General features: G+C 43.7%; 1 protein-coding gene across 1 annotated transcript in view; it reads left to right on the top strand.

The window, feature by feature from the left end:
* Nucleotides 1-243: 243 nt before the first annotated feature.
* LOC126283425 (RNA-binding protein Musashi homolog Rbp6) overlaps nt 244-21,630 on the top strand; it is a 1,171,251-nt gene continuing 1,149,864 nt past the window's right edge. Inside the window, exon 1 of the mRNA XM_049982271.1 lies at nt 244-322. Coding sequence (XP_049838228.1) covers nt 288-322 — 35 coding nt within the window. The 5' untranslated portion in view covers nt 244-287. The remainder of the gene's footprint in view (nt 323-21,630) is intronic.

Below are 21,630 nucleotides of genomic sequence, written 5' to 3'. Positions count from 1 at the left end.
GGAGTAGGAAACAAAATTTTACAACTGCACGTTCACTTAGACTTGCCATCGTAAAAAACGAAACAAAAGCAAAGCAGCGCTAACAAAAACAATCACTGCACATTGTTTTGGTACTCCGTAGTAGCATCATCATCATCATCATCACCATAAACATCAACAGGTCTATAAATTTTAATAGAAGTTAGCTGCAGTAATAGTTGATACAGTGATATCAGGATCTCTTTTTTGTTGTTGTTGCAGAGAGCCTGAGGGAGTACTTCAGCAAGTTCGGCGACATCACCGAAGTGATGGTGATGAAGGACCCCACAACGCGGCGCTCCAGGTCAGTACAAGGTTCTCGACAGAAGGCAGCTAGCGCAGCAGAAGCAGCAGCAGCAGCTGCAGCAGCGAGCTACGCAATCGCAGTGGACCAGGCCCGCTCAGCTCGTGTCTCGGCTAAGTGACCATTGTGTAAAGTTGACCATTGTGAACCAAAATGGCCACACAACTAGAGTATATGGTCTATTTTCCGCAGGTCCAGCGATGCAGCCATAGTGCTAGTTGTTACATATAAATGTAGTTAAAAACAAATATTCCATATATTGAGGGGTTGTGCTATGGACCAAAACAAGATAAAAATGTCGAGAAATCATGGGCTCTGAAATGCATGCCTGTCCATCTTCACTGCTCCGAAACACGTCGCTTCTATTCCAAGCGCTCTTTGCTATTACGAGCGACCTACAGAGAGCAGTAAACAAACGAAGACGCATTATGCTGCTTTTGTCCATGGATATACTGTAAACCGGGCAAGTGCAGCACATACATAAATTGTAATTGAACCAGTCTGTGTCGTGATAAAGTTTTTAGAATGTCTTTACATTGTAGTTTTATGTTTGCATAATGGAAGCCTATTATTCCACAAGGGAAGTGGTAGACATGATCTTCCTCTATGACCTGAAAAATGGGCGCAACCGTTGAGCTCGCGCCATGTACGCTGAAAAATATCCGTAACTCTGGGCACCATCTCATTTGCTTACTCGTTTGGTTACTGCATTCTGTAGGTCGTTCGTAACAGCAAAGAACTTCCAGTAGAAGAAATGTGTTTCACAGCTCTTAAGACATGGAATTTAGTGCCCATTTTAACTGGATATTTTTCTCTTGTTTTGGTCCGTATTACCGTCTCTCGAAGTATGGAATACCATTTTCAACATCGTGTGTAATATCTAGAATAGGAACAGTGCTGTGGTTTTATTCTCAAATTGCTATTGTAGCTCATTTAATTGCTTCAGCTAACCTGAATGCACGTTATTCAGCTGATGTATATACTGTCCTACTAGTTCGAGGTAATCTTCTACAAAGTGCGAACAAAAGTTTGAAACACTAAAATACCATTCCCCATGTTCCCAAGTGGAATTATCCACTTAACAACTTTTCGCAAACAATAATGCCTAATCTATGAGAGGATGTATCATCTTCAATATCCAGGGTAAGTGTCCTTAGGAACAGTACAAATGTGCGCGTACATCATTCCGTTGCAAGTACATCACCACACTTGTTGTAGGATAACTGGCTATTCAAGCGGATAACGTCGCACAGTGGGTTGCTATCATACTACATATCCATACGTCCTTGGTTTAATCTCCAGATGAATCTAGTATTTTCATGACACTACATCTTTCACCCGTAGTCACGATTTTTTGTATGTGAGAAATGTCGATCAATACCGTGTGGTGTGCACAATAAAATGTATGTCCCCCTGTAACAGGATGTGTAAGTCGGAGGCAGACAGCGGTATTCACCCACCAATGGACAGTCAGCTATCTCTTCATTCACATGAAGTAATCAGTATTGTCGAGAAGTGATCTCAAGAAGTGTCCACATTTTTAGAAACGGAGAAGGCTTTTGACACCATTCCTCATAGGCGGCTTCTAATAAAACTGATTGTCTCTTATTGCCTCGGTTGTGCGACTGGATTCATGATTAGCTGTCAGAAAGGTCACAGCTCGTAGTAACATATGGGAAGTTATTGAGTGAAACAGAAGACGTATCTGACCGTTTCTCTAGGAAGTATTGCAGGCCTTCTGTTGCTGAGCGGCCCTCTGAGACTGTTTGCTGATTACGCTGTCATTTACCGTCTAGTAAAGTCATCAAGAGATCAAAACCAATTCCAAAGGTATATGTACTTTGGGGCAAGTGATCCTAAATAATGAAAAGCATAAGGTAATCCACATTAATATTAAAAAAAAATCCGTTAAGCTTCTGTTACAGACTATAACGCACAAATTTACAAGCTGCCAATTCAACTAAATGCCCAGGCATTACAATTTCTAACCACTTACATTGAAGCCATCACATAGAAATCTATGTGGACGGTGAACCAAAGATCTCATTTTATTGGTGAGCACTTATGAGACGCAGCAGGGTTCAGGCCAGGACTCTGTGCAGGCCAGGCCATTACAGGGGTGTTATTGTTGAGTAACCACTCCGCCACAAGCCATGCTTTATGAGCAGGTGATCGATCGTGTTGAAAGATGCAATCGCCTTCCCCGGATTGCTCTTCAACAGTGGGAATCAGAAGGTGCTTAAAACTTCAATACAGGCCTGTGCTGTGATACTGCCACGCAAAACAACAAGGGTTTCAAGCCCCCTCGATGAAAAACACGACCACACCATAACACCACCGCCTCTGAATTTTACTGTTGTCACTACACACGCTGGCAGATGACGTTCACTGGGCATTCGCCATACCCATTCGGTGCCATCGGATCGCCACATTGTGTACCGTGATTCGTCACTCCACACAACGTTTTTACACTGTTCATTCGTCCAATATTTTCGCTCCTTACACCAAGCGAGGCGTCGTTTGGCACTTACCGGCGCGATGTGTGGCTTATGATCAGCCGCTCGACCATGACATCCAAGTTTTCTCACCTCCCGCCTAACTGTCGTAGTACTTGCAGTGGATCCTGATGCAGTTTGGAATTCCTGTGTGATGGTCTGGATAGATGTCTGCCTATTGCACATTACGACCCTCTTCAACTGTCGGTGATATCTGTCAGTCAACAGACGAGGTTGGCCTGTACGCTCTTGTGCTGTACGTGTCTCTTCAGGTTTCCACTTCACTATCATGTCGGAAACAGTGAGCCTAGGGATGTTTAACAGTGTGGAAATCTCGTGTTCAGACGTATGACAGAAGTGACACTCAATCACTGACCACGGACGAAGTCGGTGAGTTCCACAGAGTGCCCCATTCTGCTCTCTCACGATGTCTAACGACTACTGAGGTCGTTGATATAGAATACCTGGTAGTAGCTAGCAGCACAATGCACCTAATATGAAAAACGGATGTTTTTGGGGTTTTCCTGATACTTTTGATCACATAGTGTATGAACCCTCTCTTGAGGACGTAAATGTGAATCGCAGAGTAGTCATTTAGATGAAGATGTAAATGCATAGCAGTGCGCTGTGAATTCAAACCACCGTTCAAATAGCTGATGTCTAATACTATTGGGAAACGTATTCATAACTACCGCATTATTGTCATCATATTTTGGATAAATGGCAGCACCGGTCGTAAATATTTATATCATTTATTTTACACATCGATGTCGTTGTGACCACCTTCTGTGCAAGTTATTCAAACCATGTAGGCCCATATCATAATATCACGACATTTTCTATGAGGTATGACAAGTACTATGATGATTATTTGCAACAGATATCTTCTCCTTTACTGCATACATAAATTTTATATTTACAGAAGAGCTTATCTACCTTAGTAGTTGGTGACCCAACGTACAGTACATACCATTCGACGAAATTTGAATGTGATCTGAATCAGCAAAAAGTGTTCATGCCTTTTCACCTTCTTGTTTTGCAAATTCCTATGATGAGATTGTTGAGGGTGGGTGTGACATTGACAAATGCATGAAGAAAACTGCAAAAGGTACCGCTACGACTTCACAGGCGGGCAACACCCTCATTGCTAACCATGCACCTATTCTGAGCACTTTTAAAATGTACCTGTACAGATACAACCCATGAGCGAACCCTTGGCGCCTGTGGAAGGGCAACCCATTCGACACCATACTGCTGAGTGGTCCAGCATCGCTGCTCTAAGCTTGTTGGCGGGCATGCGGAATCTGAGGGGTGTCGAAGGGCTTTCCTGTCTGTCGGTGTCTATGAACTGTTTAAGGAATGCCTCTGCACAATTACGTTTCTAAAGTGCTGAAGAAAACAACGTAGATGTGTGGTCTTAGAGGGACCCTTTCCCATTTTATTCGTGCACGTGTCAATGCCCCCCCCCCCCCCCCCGAACCCTTCTTTGTGATCACGACACTAAGTGGGACAAAACAGGAGAGTTTAAAAAGCATAAACAGTCTTTGTTGCTTCGGATCACGTTCAGCTTTCGTCTAATATCTTTGAAGAGTCCCTAGTGGTTTTACCCTGTATAGCAGAGCAAGCGGTGTGGTTACGCTACACTCCAAAGGCGTCATGTCATGACAGGGAGGTTGCAGCCCCACGATGACCTTATAGAAAAGCGGAACTGTCCGGTGAAAGGAGGGTGGGGGGGGGTGTCAGAAGTGTCGAAAGTTGTCAAGAAAGTCGTCCTGTTGTCACGGCACTGCGAACTGTCGTTTTCGAACGAGAAATATTTGGAATCAAGGAAAGGTAAAGAGGGTTCCACTAACGCCCTTTATGCCACCCCTTGTGTGATTTTCGTGTCAGGTCCGAGCGGCGATTTGTCTGAAATCTTTTCGTCAGTCATTAGTAAGAAAACCATAAGATTTCTTCGCTAGAGATCGTGTTTTTGACCTCCATTCCAGAGGAGTCAAGAAAAAGGGGAATGTGAAAAATCCATGGCGGCATTGGGCAGCCAGATTTCACGCTTCTTCACACTTCCGCGTTGCAATGGAGGTAAATGATAGCGCAGTTTAGATTTCAGTCTTCCCTTTCAAAACTTCTGTCACAAACTGTAACAGCAATTACGCATCGCTACACTGCACTATCCGTTATTGTAACAATAGTCTGTGCACATTATACACTTTTTTTTATGAAAAGGGTGATATTACTTGTGGTCTACTCATAATAAAACATCCTCTTTCCGACAATTAAGTTATACAGAGAGGTCTTCCATTTATTCGTTCTGGAGTACTTGATCTATTTTACTTTGATAGCAGAGCTACAGATGGGCTGACGGTTAGAATGCGGTAGTGGATAGAATATATTTTTCACTTTATGTGATCTACAATGACTGTGGTAAGCGTATTATTATATATAATGTTATTTCACATAAAGAAAATTAGTTTTTCTCCCAGTCACGTAATGAATTTTTTGTGTGATATAATCCTTTTATGCATAGATTTTTTTCCTCCATAAGCGTTTACGTCGTATGACGACGGTGAGCCAGAACGAGTAAATGCAATGGTAAACATGTATTACTCATAATAAAAGGCAAAACAGATGTCAAACAGAAATACCTCGTTCGACAATAACTCAAATAAACGACCACTTATAAAAGATGTGCGAATAAGTAACTGATTATTACAATAAATTCTAGAAACAGTCACTGTTATCAAAATAAAATGACATTCATAAAGTCACCTACCTGACTTGGAACCTACGATCTTTTATTTTTGGTCCATATATCCGGTGTAAACAGTCTGTAGTGTAATGTGAGCTCATTGGTTTTGCTTGTTACCTACGATGTTCGTCGCGCTGTCTAAAGATAAATATTTCTTTGTGTGCCTGTGACTGAGTGAAGAGACAGATATCGGTTTTCATTATAAAAGTCACACACCCAAGGCAACAACGTACTGAAACACGTCGGGGGGGGGGGGGGGGGGGGGGGGGAGAACGCTGGTGTGGTCTGTGATTGGTGAATTACTACGCACCCCCCGAGCCGAGGTCGGCCCTTCCTGCTGCATAACACTGTGTAGCGGTGTTTAATTTAAATGCAATGAGCGCCGTGAATGTTGTATTTACAGCTGAGCTCGTATTCGCGTCAGAAGTGCCTCATTTGCATCGCCACTTGGGGAGACAAAAGCGGACGTATAAATTATCCGCGGCCGGAATTCAGTTAGAAGCGGACTTTCGAATTTGCCGCGTGCATTGTTCCATTCGCTTTCGACTCTTCGCTTTACAAGTTCCCTGTCCCTCGATCCTACAACAGCATCACGGCTCCGCAGAGTGTAGAACCGACATGATCGCAGCAGTTACGCCGAAAGTAGCTTTTAAGCCCGCAGCTTGTTGTTAATTATTCACTGCGCAAATTTCTGTAGTGTCTTACTGTTAGTATTAAAATTTTGTACTGAATAGTACGAGAGATTTTGCGGTCAGTAGTTGATTCACATATGACCTGCTACTGCAATTACCTGTAAGAATTTCTATGTATTCACATCATCCAGAATACGATAGATTTGGCCTTTCCGTCTAACTTGACAATTGCTTCACTATTGCTGTAAAAATACAGGTGTAATATGATTGATATGTTTTAATATACGTGTTCTAGTCTATACGTCTCCCTCACAATATTACAGTTGTTACAGTATGACTCCACGACAAATATGTAAAAGCAGGTGATATTGAGTTGGTGCACTACTTAGTATTGTTTTCAGTCATGTATAGTATATTGTCCTCCACTATTTACAACAGTCTGTCAACGGTGGGATAAGCCGGCCGGGGTGGCCGAGCGGTTCTAGTCTGGAACCGCGGAACCACTACGGTCGCAGGTTCGAAACCTGCCTCGGGCATGGGTATGTGTGATGTCCTTAGGTTATTTAGGGGACTGATGACCTCAGGTGTTAAGTCCCTTAGTGCTCAGAGCCAATTTTTGAACGGTGGGGTAACTTTTCGATTCCACGACTATAAAAAGCAAGAGGTTTTGAGGCGAAGACGTCGTCGAGCTATGTTCGGAGTGCATTTTCATCCAGAGACGATATTTCTTCAGGATTGTTCGATAGAAATTGGAAAAGGTGGAAATCTGAAGGCGCAAGGTCATGTGAATAACATGGGCCCAAAATGACTTCCGAAATCAACTCCTGTAGAGTGTTTTTTGTCATTCTAGCAGAATGCGGACGTGCGTTATCGTTAAGTAGCTTCACTTCACGCAATCTGTTTGGTCGTTGTTCTGGGACTGCGTCTGCAAGACGTCTCATTTGTTGACAATTAACGTCAGCAGTGATGGTTACACATCGGGGAAGCGATTCGTAGTGCCCTGCGGCTGTTCTGAAAAATGCGTAATATTATCTTTAGTGGACGCGCACAGGTCATTGTACGGCAGTTGCTGCTTCGTTTGGACTCAATCATTCTTCTGCCGTACCACCTGACAAAAATGGTTCAAATGGCTCTGAGCACTATGGGACTTAACATCTGAGACCATCAGTCCCCTAGAACTTAGAACTACTTAAACCTAACTAACTTAAGGACATCACACACATCCATGCCCGAGGCAGGAATCGAACCTGCGACCGTAGCGGGCGCGCGGTTCCAGACTGTAGCGTCTAGCACCGCTCGGCCACAACGCCCAGCTACAGCGTTATTTGTAACTAACTCGGGGGTTTCAGAAGGCGAATGCGCTAAATACGTAACACACGGGTGTGCATAAAACACACGTATTAGTGAACAGAATATCTCTATAAGCTTTTAGGTCACTTTCCAGGTGCTCAAAACTCAATACAAGCGGAAGAAAAAATTCGTGCAACTAACGGAAGTCGCCGCTGTTCCTACGACGGCAGCCCGCTTTGGAAATTAGTTCGTTGTTTTGCCTATCTCAAAATGAAAACTTTTGATATGTAGTGCCCAAGAGGATAGCTGTCGAACACCCGCACCTACGACGAGAGTGTTTTCTGGGGTAAAAGAGTGCACGGTCGCGTGCGACCGGGTTGTGTTTTGTTGCGCATGCATAATGAAGAACGACATCGCATTAAGTGCGCTGAATTATGGCCGCGTGGCCGTAAATAAGCAAAGTTTTGCACCTCGGATATTATTGTTTTATCTCTGTGAGAACGGTAATAAATTTTTATTATTGTCCGGTTCCGGGAAAACTAATGGCTGTTGTAATCGCTTTATAAGCGACCGCCGTTTGTTTGGGGAAGTGTGAATTTCCAATTTGTCATTGTTGTTACAAAAGATTGAAATTAATATCGTCAGGAAAACAGCGTCATTGTGGACTAGGTCTGTGTATTCGCCGTCGTTGCAAACTTCGCCACAGGGTGCACTGTTACCGAAATTAATGACCATGAACGACTTTCTGATTCCATGGAAAAACCACCTGACGAAAATGTTTCGACCTTTTACTTTATCGCATGTGTATGTGATTTTCCGTCACGTGTGACAAATGGTGGTTTCTTTGCTAGGAGCGAACTTCCAGTTGAATGTCTGTAGATAAATGTGTGGAACATGTATTTAATTCCAGTCGACTAATTAGCCGTAAGACGAAATCTCACCATAATATTTTAACATATTATACGAAAGAGAGATGAACACCGTCGAATGTCGTGGCATATCTCTGTGAATAAAACCGAGTTCTTTCTAACGTCAGAAAGGAAACTTACAACTTCAAGTGCCGTTCATTTCGGATTCACTAGAGACAAAATAGTATTTGAAGTGGAGAAGGGAAAGACATAGAAATCACTCTAGACATTGCTAACGGCCCAAATCAGTGTTAGTCTGAAGTGGTTTAAGGAAAGAATGCGAATCGTGAAAAAAATGTTCATGTGTACTTTTTAACTTGAGTCTTACCTAATACGAATAGTAATTGTCTTTTACTGCACCAAACGGTTGGTTTGTTGCCATTGTAATCCTTCTTCTTCTATGTTCTGACCAGGTCAACTGTAACATCAGCATCAACTTCAAATATCAGTAAAATCTTGTGTTTCATTCTGCGTTCACCTTAGTATGCCTGCCCCCTGCCCCCGTTTCTTTCTGCTCAATCGATTTTCTAATTCCTTTATCGATTTTTTTTTCTGTATTCTACCGTGTTAAATTTATTTCTGACGTGGCCACTTTTCTCCCCCTTTGGCCAAATAACTGTGCTTACACCTATCAGTGATTTCAAGGATTCTGTTTATTTTTTCGTTATGCATAACATTTTATGAGCACATAGAAGCAGAGACTTTTTTTAAAAAAGTATATATTTTCATTTTGTTCATTTTTTTTCTATAGTTCCTTGTTCCGTCTCGATATGTGTTGTACGTTATTTTTGGATCATTAAATTTTCCATAACTGTCTTTACAGATATTTTTCAAATTTTTTGATGAGCGCGTGTATTAAAACTGCAAGCAGTCTTTCTGACATTGTGATCGTATATAATGGCTGTGTTTTAAATTGATTGTGATCAGCCTCATTGTTGTTTTAGTTACGTCGACATGTTGGTACGCATGTCTCCATCTTCTTCCCCTTTCCTTCAATGTTAATTATAGGTGCCCTTTCATTCCGTGCAACGGCCTTGTCGCAGTGGATACACCAGTTCCCGTGAGATCACCGAAGTTAAGCGCTGTCGGGAGGGGCCGGCACCTGGATGGGTGACCATTCATGCCACCATGCGATGTTGCCATTTTTCGGGCTGCAGTCTGCCTCGTGGTGCCAATTGAAGAGCTACTCGACCGAATAGTAGCGGCTCCGGTCACAGAAAACCATCATAACGACCGGGAGAGAGGTGTGTAGACCACACACCTCTCCTATCCGCATTCTGAACTGAGGATGACACGGCGGTCGGATGGTCCCGATGGGCCACTTGTGGCCTGAAGACGGAGTGGTTTTTCTCATGTTGTACTCTCCCCTGCGTGCCTGCATTTCTGAAATTTTCTATACCTGATCGTTTATTTTGGATCTGTTTCGTAATCTCATTAAGCGAATTGTCTCCCAGTATTGGCGACAAATAATGTTGACTGCCTCCCGTCTTGGTCTCGGTATGGACCAAGATACGGACGTACAAGAAGGATAACGTCCAAAAAGAAGAGCAACACGTGAGTACGAAGAAACTCAGACTTTACATTCGCATTGCTCAGATTTTATATCCGCACTGCAGAAAGTGTTTTTGAAAGAAAGAAATTCGAATATCAAGACAGAAGTCATGTACAGCATGTTAACAATATCCGGGATAGTACAGAGTTTTGCGCTCATATAATAAGTAACAACTTTTGTTTCCGGGAAATTCCATTCCTATCCTCCACTACACGCCCTTGCGGTTGCAGCCTGCGGTTACCACGCAACCTGATATGAGTGTATTTTCTTTTTCTCGAAATTACTGTTATACTGTAGCAACCGGGAAACAATACTACTCACGTTTTCAACGTAACGAACGCTCACGAAACAATTTTGGGGAATTCCACTTGTGCCTAGTTCGGTGACAATACATTTTATCTCGAAATTAATATCACGATCCTGTACAAATTACATCGGTGCTCTATGTATAATTAAATATTATGAAATTCCGCCGCTGCCTTATAATTGCATATTTTAGCGGAGGGATTACCGAGAACAGAGCTGCAAAAGCATGTCCCCTGGCGTGTGTGGCCCGCTCTGCAATAATTAATAAATAAGCGCATACATTGTCACGTTGTGCAGCGAAACACGTACCTGTATGCATGTGTGTCTGTGTGTGAATTGCGCGCATGAATTCCGTTGTGCAAAATATGACACTACCTGTCTTGACAAGGTGAGTGGTTGGCAACTTCCACGTGCCATGTTGCGGGAAGTGCAGCAAAATACAGAAACGAAATAATCTTCACTGTGTATGTGGTGGAGTAACAGCAGGTGAAATGAATCATATTTTCTCTGAGAGCAGGTTGTATGTAGACCAGCAAACTGTTTTCTCACAACAGTTAATCACTTATCATCAACCATCAGCAACTTATGTAGCAATCCTCGTTCATCAAAATAATTAATCAACTGTACAAATAATTATTTATTTTAGAGCTCTGTACCTTAGTGGATAAAAAACAGAACCCTTAAAGGAGTATATTGTTATCTGTTAAGACCCCTTTTTTCTCAGGGACGGTTGGAGGTACCAAGTTGAAATTTATGCAAATACTAAGATCTACTGTCCCTTGAACGTGCAAAAATTTAAGGATTTTTAATTTCACCTCACTCAGCGTGTTAACAGACACCTTTCTGATGCAAATTACTTTTATTCAATATCACGTTTTAGTCATCTTAACGTTCCTTTGACACAGTATTTCAGAAATTATTGACCATTTCATCACGACCTTTTCAAGTACCTCTTATTTTCTTGGAAAAAAATAGTATGCTTATTTAGAGCCCATGTTTACTAGAGATTTGGTTTCTCATGATCGTTCCTAGGATATCCCTGATTATTGACCATTCCTGATGAGACAGCCTGCGTTCTTTGTGGTTTTGTTTAGTAAATTCTAATGTGATATTTAGAGTACCTTTGATGGCAGAACGAATTCTTCCGAACGGAGAATCATTAAACGTTACTTCTTTTCGTTTCCGAGTCAAATATTTAGAGACATTTACCATCAAGATTCGATACTTAAATCTATTAAGAGCCAGTTTCGTTACAAGGTTCACGTGTGTAAACGTACTTTTACGCGTCACAACTATATGAGAGAAATTACAATTGAACGTTACTGGACATTCTCGACTGTTATCGTTGCGAGATGCCACTTTCTCATTCCTATTGTCTGTCAAGTTGCGTAGTGCAGTGGTTCCAAGCATGGGAATAACTACCGCCTGAGTGTAAAATCAAATTTCCTGAGGGGTAAAAACAAAAGTGTTCGATCACCTTTGAGTCATGAAACTAAATTATTTTTAAAATATTAGTGCTATTACCAAACTTTTCTAAGACTGTAATACTGATTTTCATAAGTTATAAGTAATATTTTGTTCTCAGTTACTATCGATTGCGGTGGAGGTTACACCTTGTGAAGCAAATATATAAGCAACATCGTCTTCACATTGTTCACACACCAACTACTACGCACGTAAGCGTGTTTCTAGTCTGAAAGATGATTTCTATTCAAATTTCTCGCCAGTCGCTAAGGATAGAGCCAGTAGCGCACTGTGAGGACGCAAATCAGCTTTACTTTAAACATACTCTGTAACGGCCATGAGCGTTAATTACGTTTGAGGTTGGACGTGATGGCCTTCATGACCTGTTCGGGCGGAGTCTAGTTAGAGTTAATGTCAGTCAAGAACGCCTTTAAGGCGAAAAACACGCTGTTATCAACACCCCACTTAGTTTGATAAATGTCGTGTAATGGGGCTACGAGAACCTGGATGTTCCTTCTGCGATATTCCATAAAGACTTGGCAGCACTGTAGCCACTGTAAAATGATTACTAGCAGCAGTGGTCACGAGAATGTAAGCTCGGAAGATGGCCGGGCTCTGAACAGACGAGTGGTATTACCGAGACAGAAAACCATCGTGTTCGACGTACGGCTCTGACACATTGTACTGCATCTGCAGCAGCAATTTGAGTAGCAGTTGGCATCACAGTGGCACAACAAACTGTTACAAATGAGTTACCTCAGGGACAGCTCCAAGCGAGACGCACTGTAGCGTGCATCCCCCTCCGCCACACACCGTCAGGTGGCTTGCGGAGTATGGATGTAGATGTAGGATGTAGATGTAGAAAGCTTTTAACAATTTTGGCTGGAATACTCTTTTTAACAATGTCCCCAAACCACCACCGTTTGCGACTTCAGTGGAACCAAGCGAGAGGTTAATGTAGGGCAGGGTGGTGATATTTTATTTTTTCTGATGATAGCTGTTTCTGGCTCGGTGCCAGTGATGGGCGTGTCTTGTTTAGCAGGAGGGTAGTTGAGGGCCTGATACCAACCTGTCTGCGTGCAAGACACACTGGAGCTGCATCTGGAGTTATGGCCTGGGATGCGATTTCGTATAAAGGCAGGAGCACTCTCTTGGTTATGCCCTGCAACCTGACTGGAAAATTATGATCTATCTGGTGATTCCATCTGTTCTGCTGCCATTCATGAATACCATTCCAGGACGTGTTTTCCAACAGATAACGTTCGTCCACATACCGCTGTTGTATGCGAAAAAGTTCTACAGAGTATCCATATGTGGCCTTGGAGTGCTCGCTCACCAGATCTGTCTCCAATCAAGCACTTATGGGATACCATAGGACGACGGCTCAAGTATCATTCCCTGCCAGCATTAAATGTCCTTGTACTGATAGTCCTAGTCAAACAGGCATGGAACTCAGCCCCAGAAACTGTCATCCGGCTGGTGTACAACAAAATTTATGCACGTTTGCCTGCTTGCATTCAACATTCTGGCGGTTACAGCGGTAATAATGCACCAGTGTTTCGCCTGTACAATGGCTTATCTCGCGCCTATACTAAACAGTGATATTTCAGTGTTAATAATTTAAATAGCTGGCCACAGTGGCCGAACGGTTCTAGGCGCTACAATCCGGAACCGCGCGAAAGCTACGGTCGCAGGTTCGGATCCTGCCTCGGACATGGATGTGTGTGATGTCCTCAGGTTAGGTAGATTTAAGTAGTTCTAAGTTCTAGGAGACTGATGACCTCAGAAGTTAAGCCCCATAGTGCTCAGAGCCATTTGAACCATTTAATTTAAATATGCTACCTAGACAACTGTATTTCCTAAACTTCATTACTCTACAATACTTTCCTTTCTTTTTGAGTTGCGATTTTTTTACCATCAGTGTGTATAAGAGCAGTAAAATGCTGTGCACAGTTATTATTATTATTATTATTATGGAAAGAAACGGAAATGAGCGTTTGGCGTCATTGGCCGGGAGGCCCCTTACGGGGCAGGTCCGGCCACCTTGGCGCCGGCCTTATTACATTAGACGCCACATTGGGCGACCTGCGCGCCGGATGGAGATGAAATAATGATGACGAAGACAACACAACACTCAGTCCCTGAGCGTAAAAAATCCCTACACCAGCCGGGAATTGAACCTGGGCCCATAGGACGGCAATCCCTCACGCTGACCACTTTTATCCAATAATCTTTCTTGAACAAAGTAACAGTACATATATACACACAATGCAACAGTTCTTCAAGGCACCATTTAAACATATACAAATGATTGTTAGTTAAACAAAAAAATACTAGAAAAACATTAAATACAACAAAATATAACATATTCAGTTTTTTTTTTTTTTTTGTCAATGATCGATGCAGGAGAACGTGGATAAGGGTGTTGCATCATGTGACGGGTAGGCATGGCACATCCCAACTTTGAGGGGGTCAAGAAAGACGCTGATGAGATAATCGGCAAAAGTTTGTCAGTAAGATGGTTTTCGGGTCAAGGTGCTATGCGAGGTCACAACTTTGTATCAGAAGTCAAGGACTGTATGCGGACAACCCTGAAAGAGGTATTCTAAAGGCTGTCCTCGAAACCAGATGAGTGTACGGTGCTTAGTAAGAGGGTAGTGAAATGTCTGGGGCAACAACAAGAAATCCGGGGTTACCGTCGCTGGCGGGGCACCGAGGTAAAAGTCCACTATTCGTTGGATGAGGAGCCATACGTTTCGTTTGAGGGGACACGTAAGACGGTGCTCGTCGGTGTCTTCGAGCTGACAGTCAGGGCAGAGTGTCGAGGTGGCCAGTCATCTGCGATAAAGTCGACTATTAGTCGGGAATTTGCCATAGACTAAAACATACCAGAGTGCAGACACAGACCACGGTAAAAAGGGCGCATGCACACACCCCAAAACCGTCCTCCAGTTAATGTCACGTAACGTTAGCAACAGCCCCGGACGGGGCTCCGTCCATGGTCTGCCGCATGTTCCAACATCAAAGTTGTTCGTATCACAGATATGTCAGACATCACAAGGGAGAAAATCAGTAGCTAGTACGAAATATAGTTTTTCCGGTACCATTGTGAAAAGAATTAGAAATATGTTCATTGAATATGCGAGTTGAAAAATCATCAATAAGAATGAAAAAAATGAAAATGGTATCCATACTGTCTATTTTATTTCACGAGCTTTCATCTGCACTATAACAAAACATCTGATATTTGTTAACTGCAGTGAGCGCAAATTTCCGTCACCTCGCGTAGTGTGTGAAATTCTGTTGGGAAATATTAATTGGTAGTATCGCCAAGGATGCTGTCCATTATCTCGATTGTCTAAAGTCAATGTTGTGCATAAACAAGGCAAAGTAGATGTCTTGGTTTGTTTCTGATTAGGTAATCGGAAACAAAGAGTAAAGAATATGAGAGTGGGATAATGTAGAAATGCGTAATGCAAGCAGTCAGATATTTATACAGTGACGTTCTTCATTAATATTTGCCTGTGTAATGGGTGAATTTTTACTTGTGAACTCTTATGACTGCTTGCTTATAGCAGACACGAGATTACTTTGAGTTCTTCTTCAGTGTTTGAGAGCTTTAGAGCTGCCTATTGTTAAACATTTGCACATAATTTCGTCAGTATCATTGCAACACATCTTATCGTACTTCATTGTCTGTTAGATATCAGTTTTGACAGCAGTTGGCCACAACAGTCAAGATTAGGTACCTTGCGTATGATAACTTTATTGAGAGTGCATATCTATGTTTCATTTTGACAGTATTACACAAACTGCTAAGAAGTACTAATAGCACAACACTGCTAGTATGAACAACCGCGGTAAAACACAAAAACGACGAACAAAAACACGGCAGCGACGAGGACTACCGAAGATAATATTGATGCGCTCTTGGTTGGTGTGGGACTGCCAAAGATCATATTGATGCGCTCTTTGTTGGTGTGGCGGGGGTAGGTGTGGAGGGGGGTAACGTCGCTAACGTTTCCTGTTAATGTCAGGGTGCTGTAGCACCATGGGGTCGCAAGGGTACACAGCATAAACAAACGATAATAATCTTTTGTACGGGGAGGACGGGTGACTGGAAGATCGACCCGAAAACCACATCCAGGCTGGCCGGCACTCCGGCATCCGTCGTTAATCCGCCGGGTGGATTTGATTCGGGGCCGACGCGCCAGGAAGATCACTCAGCTATCGGGGCGGACTACTATTACGGTAATGTGGGTCAGAAGCGAAGGGGGAAGTGGGGGGAGGGGTACTTCCTAATAATTGCTTTTATCCTGGGGTAGTTGTGTATAAACGTTTGGGAACCACTGTCTTAGTGTAAAATGTAGGACGAATCGTAAACACTCTGCTCGCAGAAGCGACCCATATGTAACACACGGAGCTACACATCGGGCATGCGTACTCTGCGCTTCCCGGCGGTAGGCAGCGCCGCGTTATGGAGCTGTAAAGCTCACTCGGGTGGCGATATAGGCTCGCCGGAACTATCGCGTCGGAAATCAGCGGCGGGCGAGCGCGTCTTGAACGACGAGTTGCGAACGGCGCGGGCGCCCTTCCAAGGAGATTACCGCGTGGGTCGTAAACAAACGGTCGCGGGAGTACGTGAAACGCGGGCCGGGGGCGGCGATGGTGCGGGTGGCCGGAGGCGGCTGAGGGTGGGGGCGGTGGCTTAACAGATTCCACCTCCCGCCGCGCTCTGACTTATGGTAATCGCCGCGTGGCTTTGGGGCCGCGGCTGTCGCTCGCACGGGGCGCCGATTAATATACATGGCGCAAGTTGGCGGAATTGGTTTAAAGTGGGAGGAGGCGCCTGATCGGTGGCGCTGGCTTAGGAGCAAGTGCCAAGTTGGGCCGGCACAAGGGAAGTCGCCTCCGGCCGTACACGGCGTTCGTCGCACTCCCCTGACAATGGGATGCCTGCCTGCGGGTTCCTTTCGGTCAGTGTCGTTGGCGTTTCCCTGGTGGCGTTAGACCTAGTCTACTGTCGTCACACCGAATTCTCATCCGTAACCACTGGACTGCGTACTGCACACTGGGGCTGTAAATCTACTTCTACATGTATAGTCTGCAAACCCGTTTGCGGTATGCGGCAAGAAAGGAAGAATGAAGTGATTGTTGCTGTTAATAACGATCATCCTCCTTTACCTCCTCTGCATTACTGTAGATGACGTGTCACTGAGAACATTTTTTCTGTGCATGCAGTACACGTGAGGCGCCAAGTTGTTTCCACTACACTGTGTGGAATACGAAGGTTCTGTTGTAGTTTACTAACCTGCTGTCTTCAAGTTGATGTCCCCCAGCCGGCCGCGGTGGTCTCGTGGTTCTAGGCGCGCAGTCCGGAACCGTTCGACTGCTACGGTCGCAGGTTCGAATCCTGCCTCGGGTATGGATGTGTGTGATGTCCTTAGGTTAGTTAGGTTTAAGTAGTTCTAAGATCTAGGGGACTGATGACCACAGCAGTTGAGTCCCATAGTGCTCAGAGCCATTTGAACCATTTTTTTTATGTCCCCAGCGCAGAAAACAGCAAGCAGGTCGTAGGTTCTGTATCTTGAGGCTGAAACTAACTTTTAGCGAGGTTCTGTTTTGAAATAATGTATCACTTCTTTGGGATGCCACTCGCGTATTTTAATATAGCCACACGAGAAGACTACATGATCTTAATATGTCACCTTTACGAAAATGTGTCTCTACACGATTTGTGGCACGTGTCTGTGCCTCATGACTACCGGATCGAATCTTTTAATACTGAATACTGGCAAACACATACTGCCACAGACAAAATGACTGTACATCTCGACTGCCTAATCCAGAGTGATGAACAGCTCGAAACACTTCGCACGCCATACCAGAAAAGGCGTGACCCGAACGCTTCCGAAGTGCTTCGTCGGCAATTTCGTCAGTCTTTTGTTTTTGATTTAAATTGTTTTTAATAATTCTAAAATTACTGATTGTTAGTCATCTGCTGAGAGATATTTATATTAAAAAGTGCCGTCATTCCAATTAGTAGTTTAACTAATAATAATAATAATAACTATACTTTAACGTTTTGGCACCCTTGCTCCGAACACAGCAGCCAATAACAGAGCAGTCGCATTATGCAGACGGTCTTTCTCTCCGGAATGGTATCGAATCTAACATCTGTCACAGGTACCTCACACCACATTTCGTCATCTATATACTTCTTGCATATCCACTGCTCTGGAACAGCTTCTTGGAGCCTAACATGATGGCTGAGGGTGGAGGCGGTGGCTTAACAGATTCCAAGTACGCGGCAGAGGGTACGTCCTATTGTACTACCAGGGGAATTAATCAGTAATGCATTTATTTTCTGAGAGGGGGTTGGTTTTATTCCGGATACCAACACACCATACCATTTTGAAGTTTAGACTTTTCCTTTCTTGGTAGGAACTTCATATGTACCATAAACATATTAAAATACCCACTCACCCTCCGCTACACACCTTCCATATGTTAGATGTGCAACATGGCAACATCGCTACGATACATTGGCTTTGCGCTAATATCGCTGACAGCATCAAGTAAAGACTAAGCTAAGATTAGATAGTTCCAAGTACTTAGCTGGCAAAGATATGACTACGCTACTCGGCTTCCGGCAATATCAGTGTGTAGTATCAGGGGGTCACTCCTGGCCCCCAAATATGCAGTAGTAATACAGGAGACAGAGATAATGAGTATTTCATCTCACTGTTATAACTGCATAACCCTTCAGCCGACTATCCGTTTAATGCGACGACCTTACGCCACCTTCCTGGGAGGACCTGAATGACCGTATCGTACCACTCCACTGGTCAACGTCGGAGCCGACGTCTTACAACATCAGTAATCTCCCCATGATCCGCATCCTGCTTCCAGTAGTGTGCATCATCCAATGGGCCAAACAGATGGAAGTCGTTCTAACAATGCAGGAGTCACAACTGTGAGAGGCCGGCCATCACGCGGGAGATCGGACAGGTTTGCGCGACCTTGTTGCGATGATGACAAGGGCCTCGCCCAACGACTCACCGTGCTTTTGTTGACTGCCAGGTCTCCGTAAACATTCTGCAAGCGCCTATGAATATCTGCGATGCTCTGGTTTTTTGCCAAAAGAAAAAGAATGAAAGCTCTCTGCTAGTTGGTGCAGACATCATTTTGGAGGCTACATATAGCGCCACCACCTATCGGAACTTAACGAAACTATAGAGCCTGAAGAGGGAATATCGCACGATGTTCCACAACAAAGTCCGTATTTTTTCAAGCGAAACTGGCCGAGAAAAAAGTGTTGTATTACGTACTGAGCGGCCCTCGTGATTATTAGGGCTTCTTTCCGTTCCATTCAGTATTGAACACGGTAAAAATAACGGTTTAACTATCTCTGTGCACCAGAATGAGATTTTCACTCTGCAGCGGAGTGTGCGCTGACATGAAACTTCCTGGCAGATTAAAACTGAGTGCTGGACCGAAACTCGAAATCGGGACCATTGCCTTTCGCGGGCATGTGCTCTACCATCTGAGCTACCCAAGCCATGTCTCTGCAATATCTTTTCTTTCAGGAGTGCTAGTTCTGCAAGGTCCGCAGGAGAGCTTCAGTATTTAGCTCAGATGGTAGAGCAATTGCCCGCTAAAGGCAAAGGTCCCGCGTTGTAGACTCGGGCCGGCACACAATTTTAATCTGACAGGAAGTTTTATCTTTGTCCACGCTGTAATTAATGTAATCTTGTCATGATGATCACTACGGGTGCTATACGTAGGGGATTGTACTGTGTTCCGAATTTTCATTTAAACACGGTTCGTGAAACTTTGCAATCGAGCTTTCGCAGGATAATGTCTCTCTCATCAAGTCTGCTAGTTAAAGATTCTTCAGCATCCCCGTGAAACTCTCCCACGAGTCAAATAATCCGATGACCATTCGTACTGCCCGTCCCCGCATATGTTAAATATCCACTGTTACACCTGTTTGGTACGGGCCCTTCACGCTTGAACGACGCGCTAGGATCGCACGAGTGGTTTGTAAGCAATCTTCTTTGTATATTGATTACATTTTCCCGGTAATAACTTGCCTTATGTACAACTGAGCCCATGTGATCGTCAATTTCATATCCCTACAAAGTGTTGCACCCAGATTTTTGTACTAGTTAACACATTCCAGCTGCCCCATTGATATTGTACTCATAGTACACTACCTTTTTCCGTTTCTTGAAGTGCACGGTTCTAAATATATAAAGAAAGTAGTCAGTCTTTTCAGAACTCTGAAATCTTATCAAGATCTGACAGCACATTTCGGGTAACATCGTTCAGTTATTGGTTCATTATACACAACTGCATCGTCCGCAAAAAGACTGAAGTTACTATCAATAAGATCTGCAGGGGCATTAATATACAACATGAACAGCAAAGACTCCAACACATTACCCTGGGACATAACCAAAGTTGCTACTACATCTGTCGATGACTCTCAGTGCAAGCTGACTTGTTGCATTCTCCATACCCATAAATCTTCAATCCACTCACCAATTTCGCTTAATACCCCGTACTTTTCATAGTAAGCGTAACTGTGGTATTGAGTAAAATAATTTTCTGTAATCGAGAAATACTGCCTTGATCCAAGGCCTTCAATACATCATGTAAGAAAAGTGCGAGTTCGGTTTCTAAGTATCAATGTTATCGAAATCCACACTTGTTGGCATAAAGGACTTACTTGTTTGAGATATCTCATTCCGTTTGAGGTGAGAATATGTTTAAGGTTCTCCAACAAATGAATGTCAATGATATTGGACTGTAGCACACTGGGTCACTTTTCTTTCTTGTTGACTGGTGCGTCCTCTACTTTCTTCCATTACTGGGCATTGCTTTTTGTTCGAGGGATCTTCGAAAATTTTACTTGAAACAGGGGTTGTCAAAGCAGCGAATCTTATCAGAATCTGGTAAGTATGCCATTGGGCCCTAGACCTTTATTCAGTTTTAAAGATTTCTGATGTTGCTCAACTCCAATCATCCTAATACATATTTGATTCATATTTTCAGTTATACGAGGATTAAATTAGGGTAATTCTCCAGGCTGTTCCAGGAAAGGAACATATGAAAACCGAATTAAGAATTAGTGTGCTTGCTTTGCTATCCTCAATTTATATTCATATCTCATCCATGAGTTACTGGAGGCTAATTTTGTTTCCACTAACAGCCATCATGGAGCTGATGACTGATGTTTTCGTATGTGGCAAAACCTCAAGATGATCAGTCCCTTCGACGGTGAAATATCTGGAAGTTATCGATGAGGACAGTGAGAAGCAAAGGCTGTAAGAAGGAGTCGCCGTTGGGAAGACATCAAGCACGAAGGGATCAGGTGGTCTGCTGCAACGTTCCGAAAGTCCACAGCAGTCAAGGTGTCTGCGATTACTACCACAGTCTCTAGGAGAGCCCAGATGAATGTCCCCCCATAGCATAATACTACCATCCATTAATTTACGTCCGTAGAGTGGCGCGTGTTTCGAACAGCCGTTCGCCTGGAGAACGGCGTATCCGGAAACGACAATTTACCTAGTGTGTCAAGAAACGTGATTCGTCCAAACAGGTGTCACGATTCCACTGATGCACGTTCCAGTCTCGATGATCCTCTATCCACTGTAATGGTAACTGGCGGTGTCCTACGGTCCACATTAGAACACACAACGGTCGTCTGCGGCGGACTTCCATGTTCCTCATTGTACATAGACCAGTGTTCTCTGAAACACTGGTGGTTGAACAGCATTGTACACTTTCGTGAGGCTTGCCTCAAATCGGTACTGTTATACGGGAGCCAAGGTAGCCCCTGAGGTCCGGCAACCCCCCACAGAGGACGAGTTTGTCTATACCCAAAAGCGTACCCAAATGCACCATGGT

The sequence above is a fragment of the Schistocerca gregaria genome, chromosome 1 (assembly GCF_023897955.1).
Source record: "Schistocerca gregaria isolate iqSchGreg1 chromosome 1, iqSchGreg1.2, whole genome shotgun sequence".
In the NCBI taxonomy this organism is placed as follows: domain Eukaryota; kingdom Metazoa; phylum Arthropoda; class Insecta; order Orthoptera; family Acrididae; genus Schistocerca; species Schistocerca gregaria.
The sequence above is the reverse complement of the archived record's forward strand: the minus strand, read 5'-3'. Positions and strand labels throughout refer to the sequence as shown.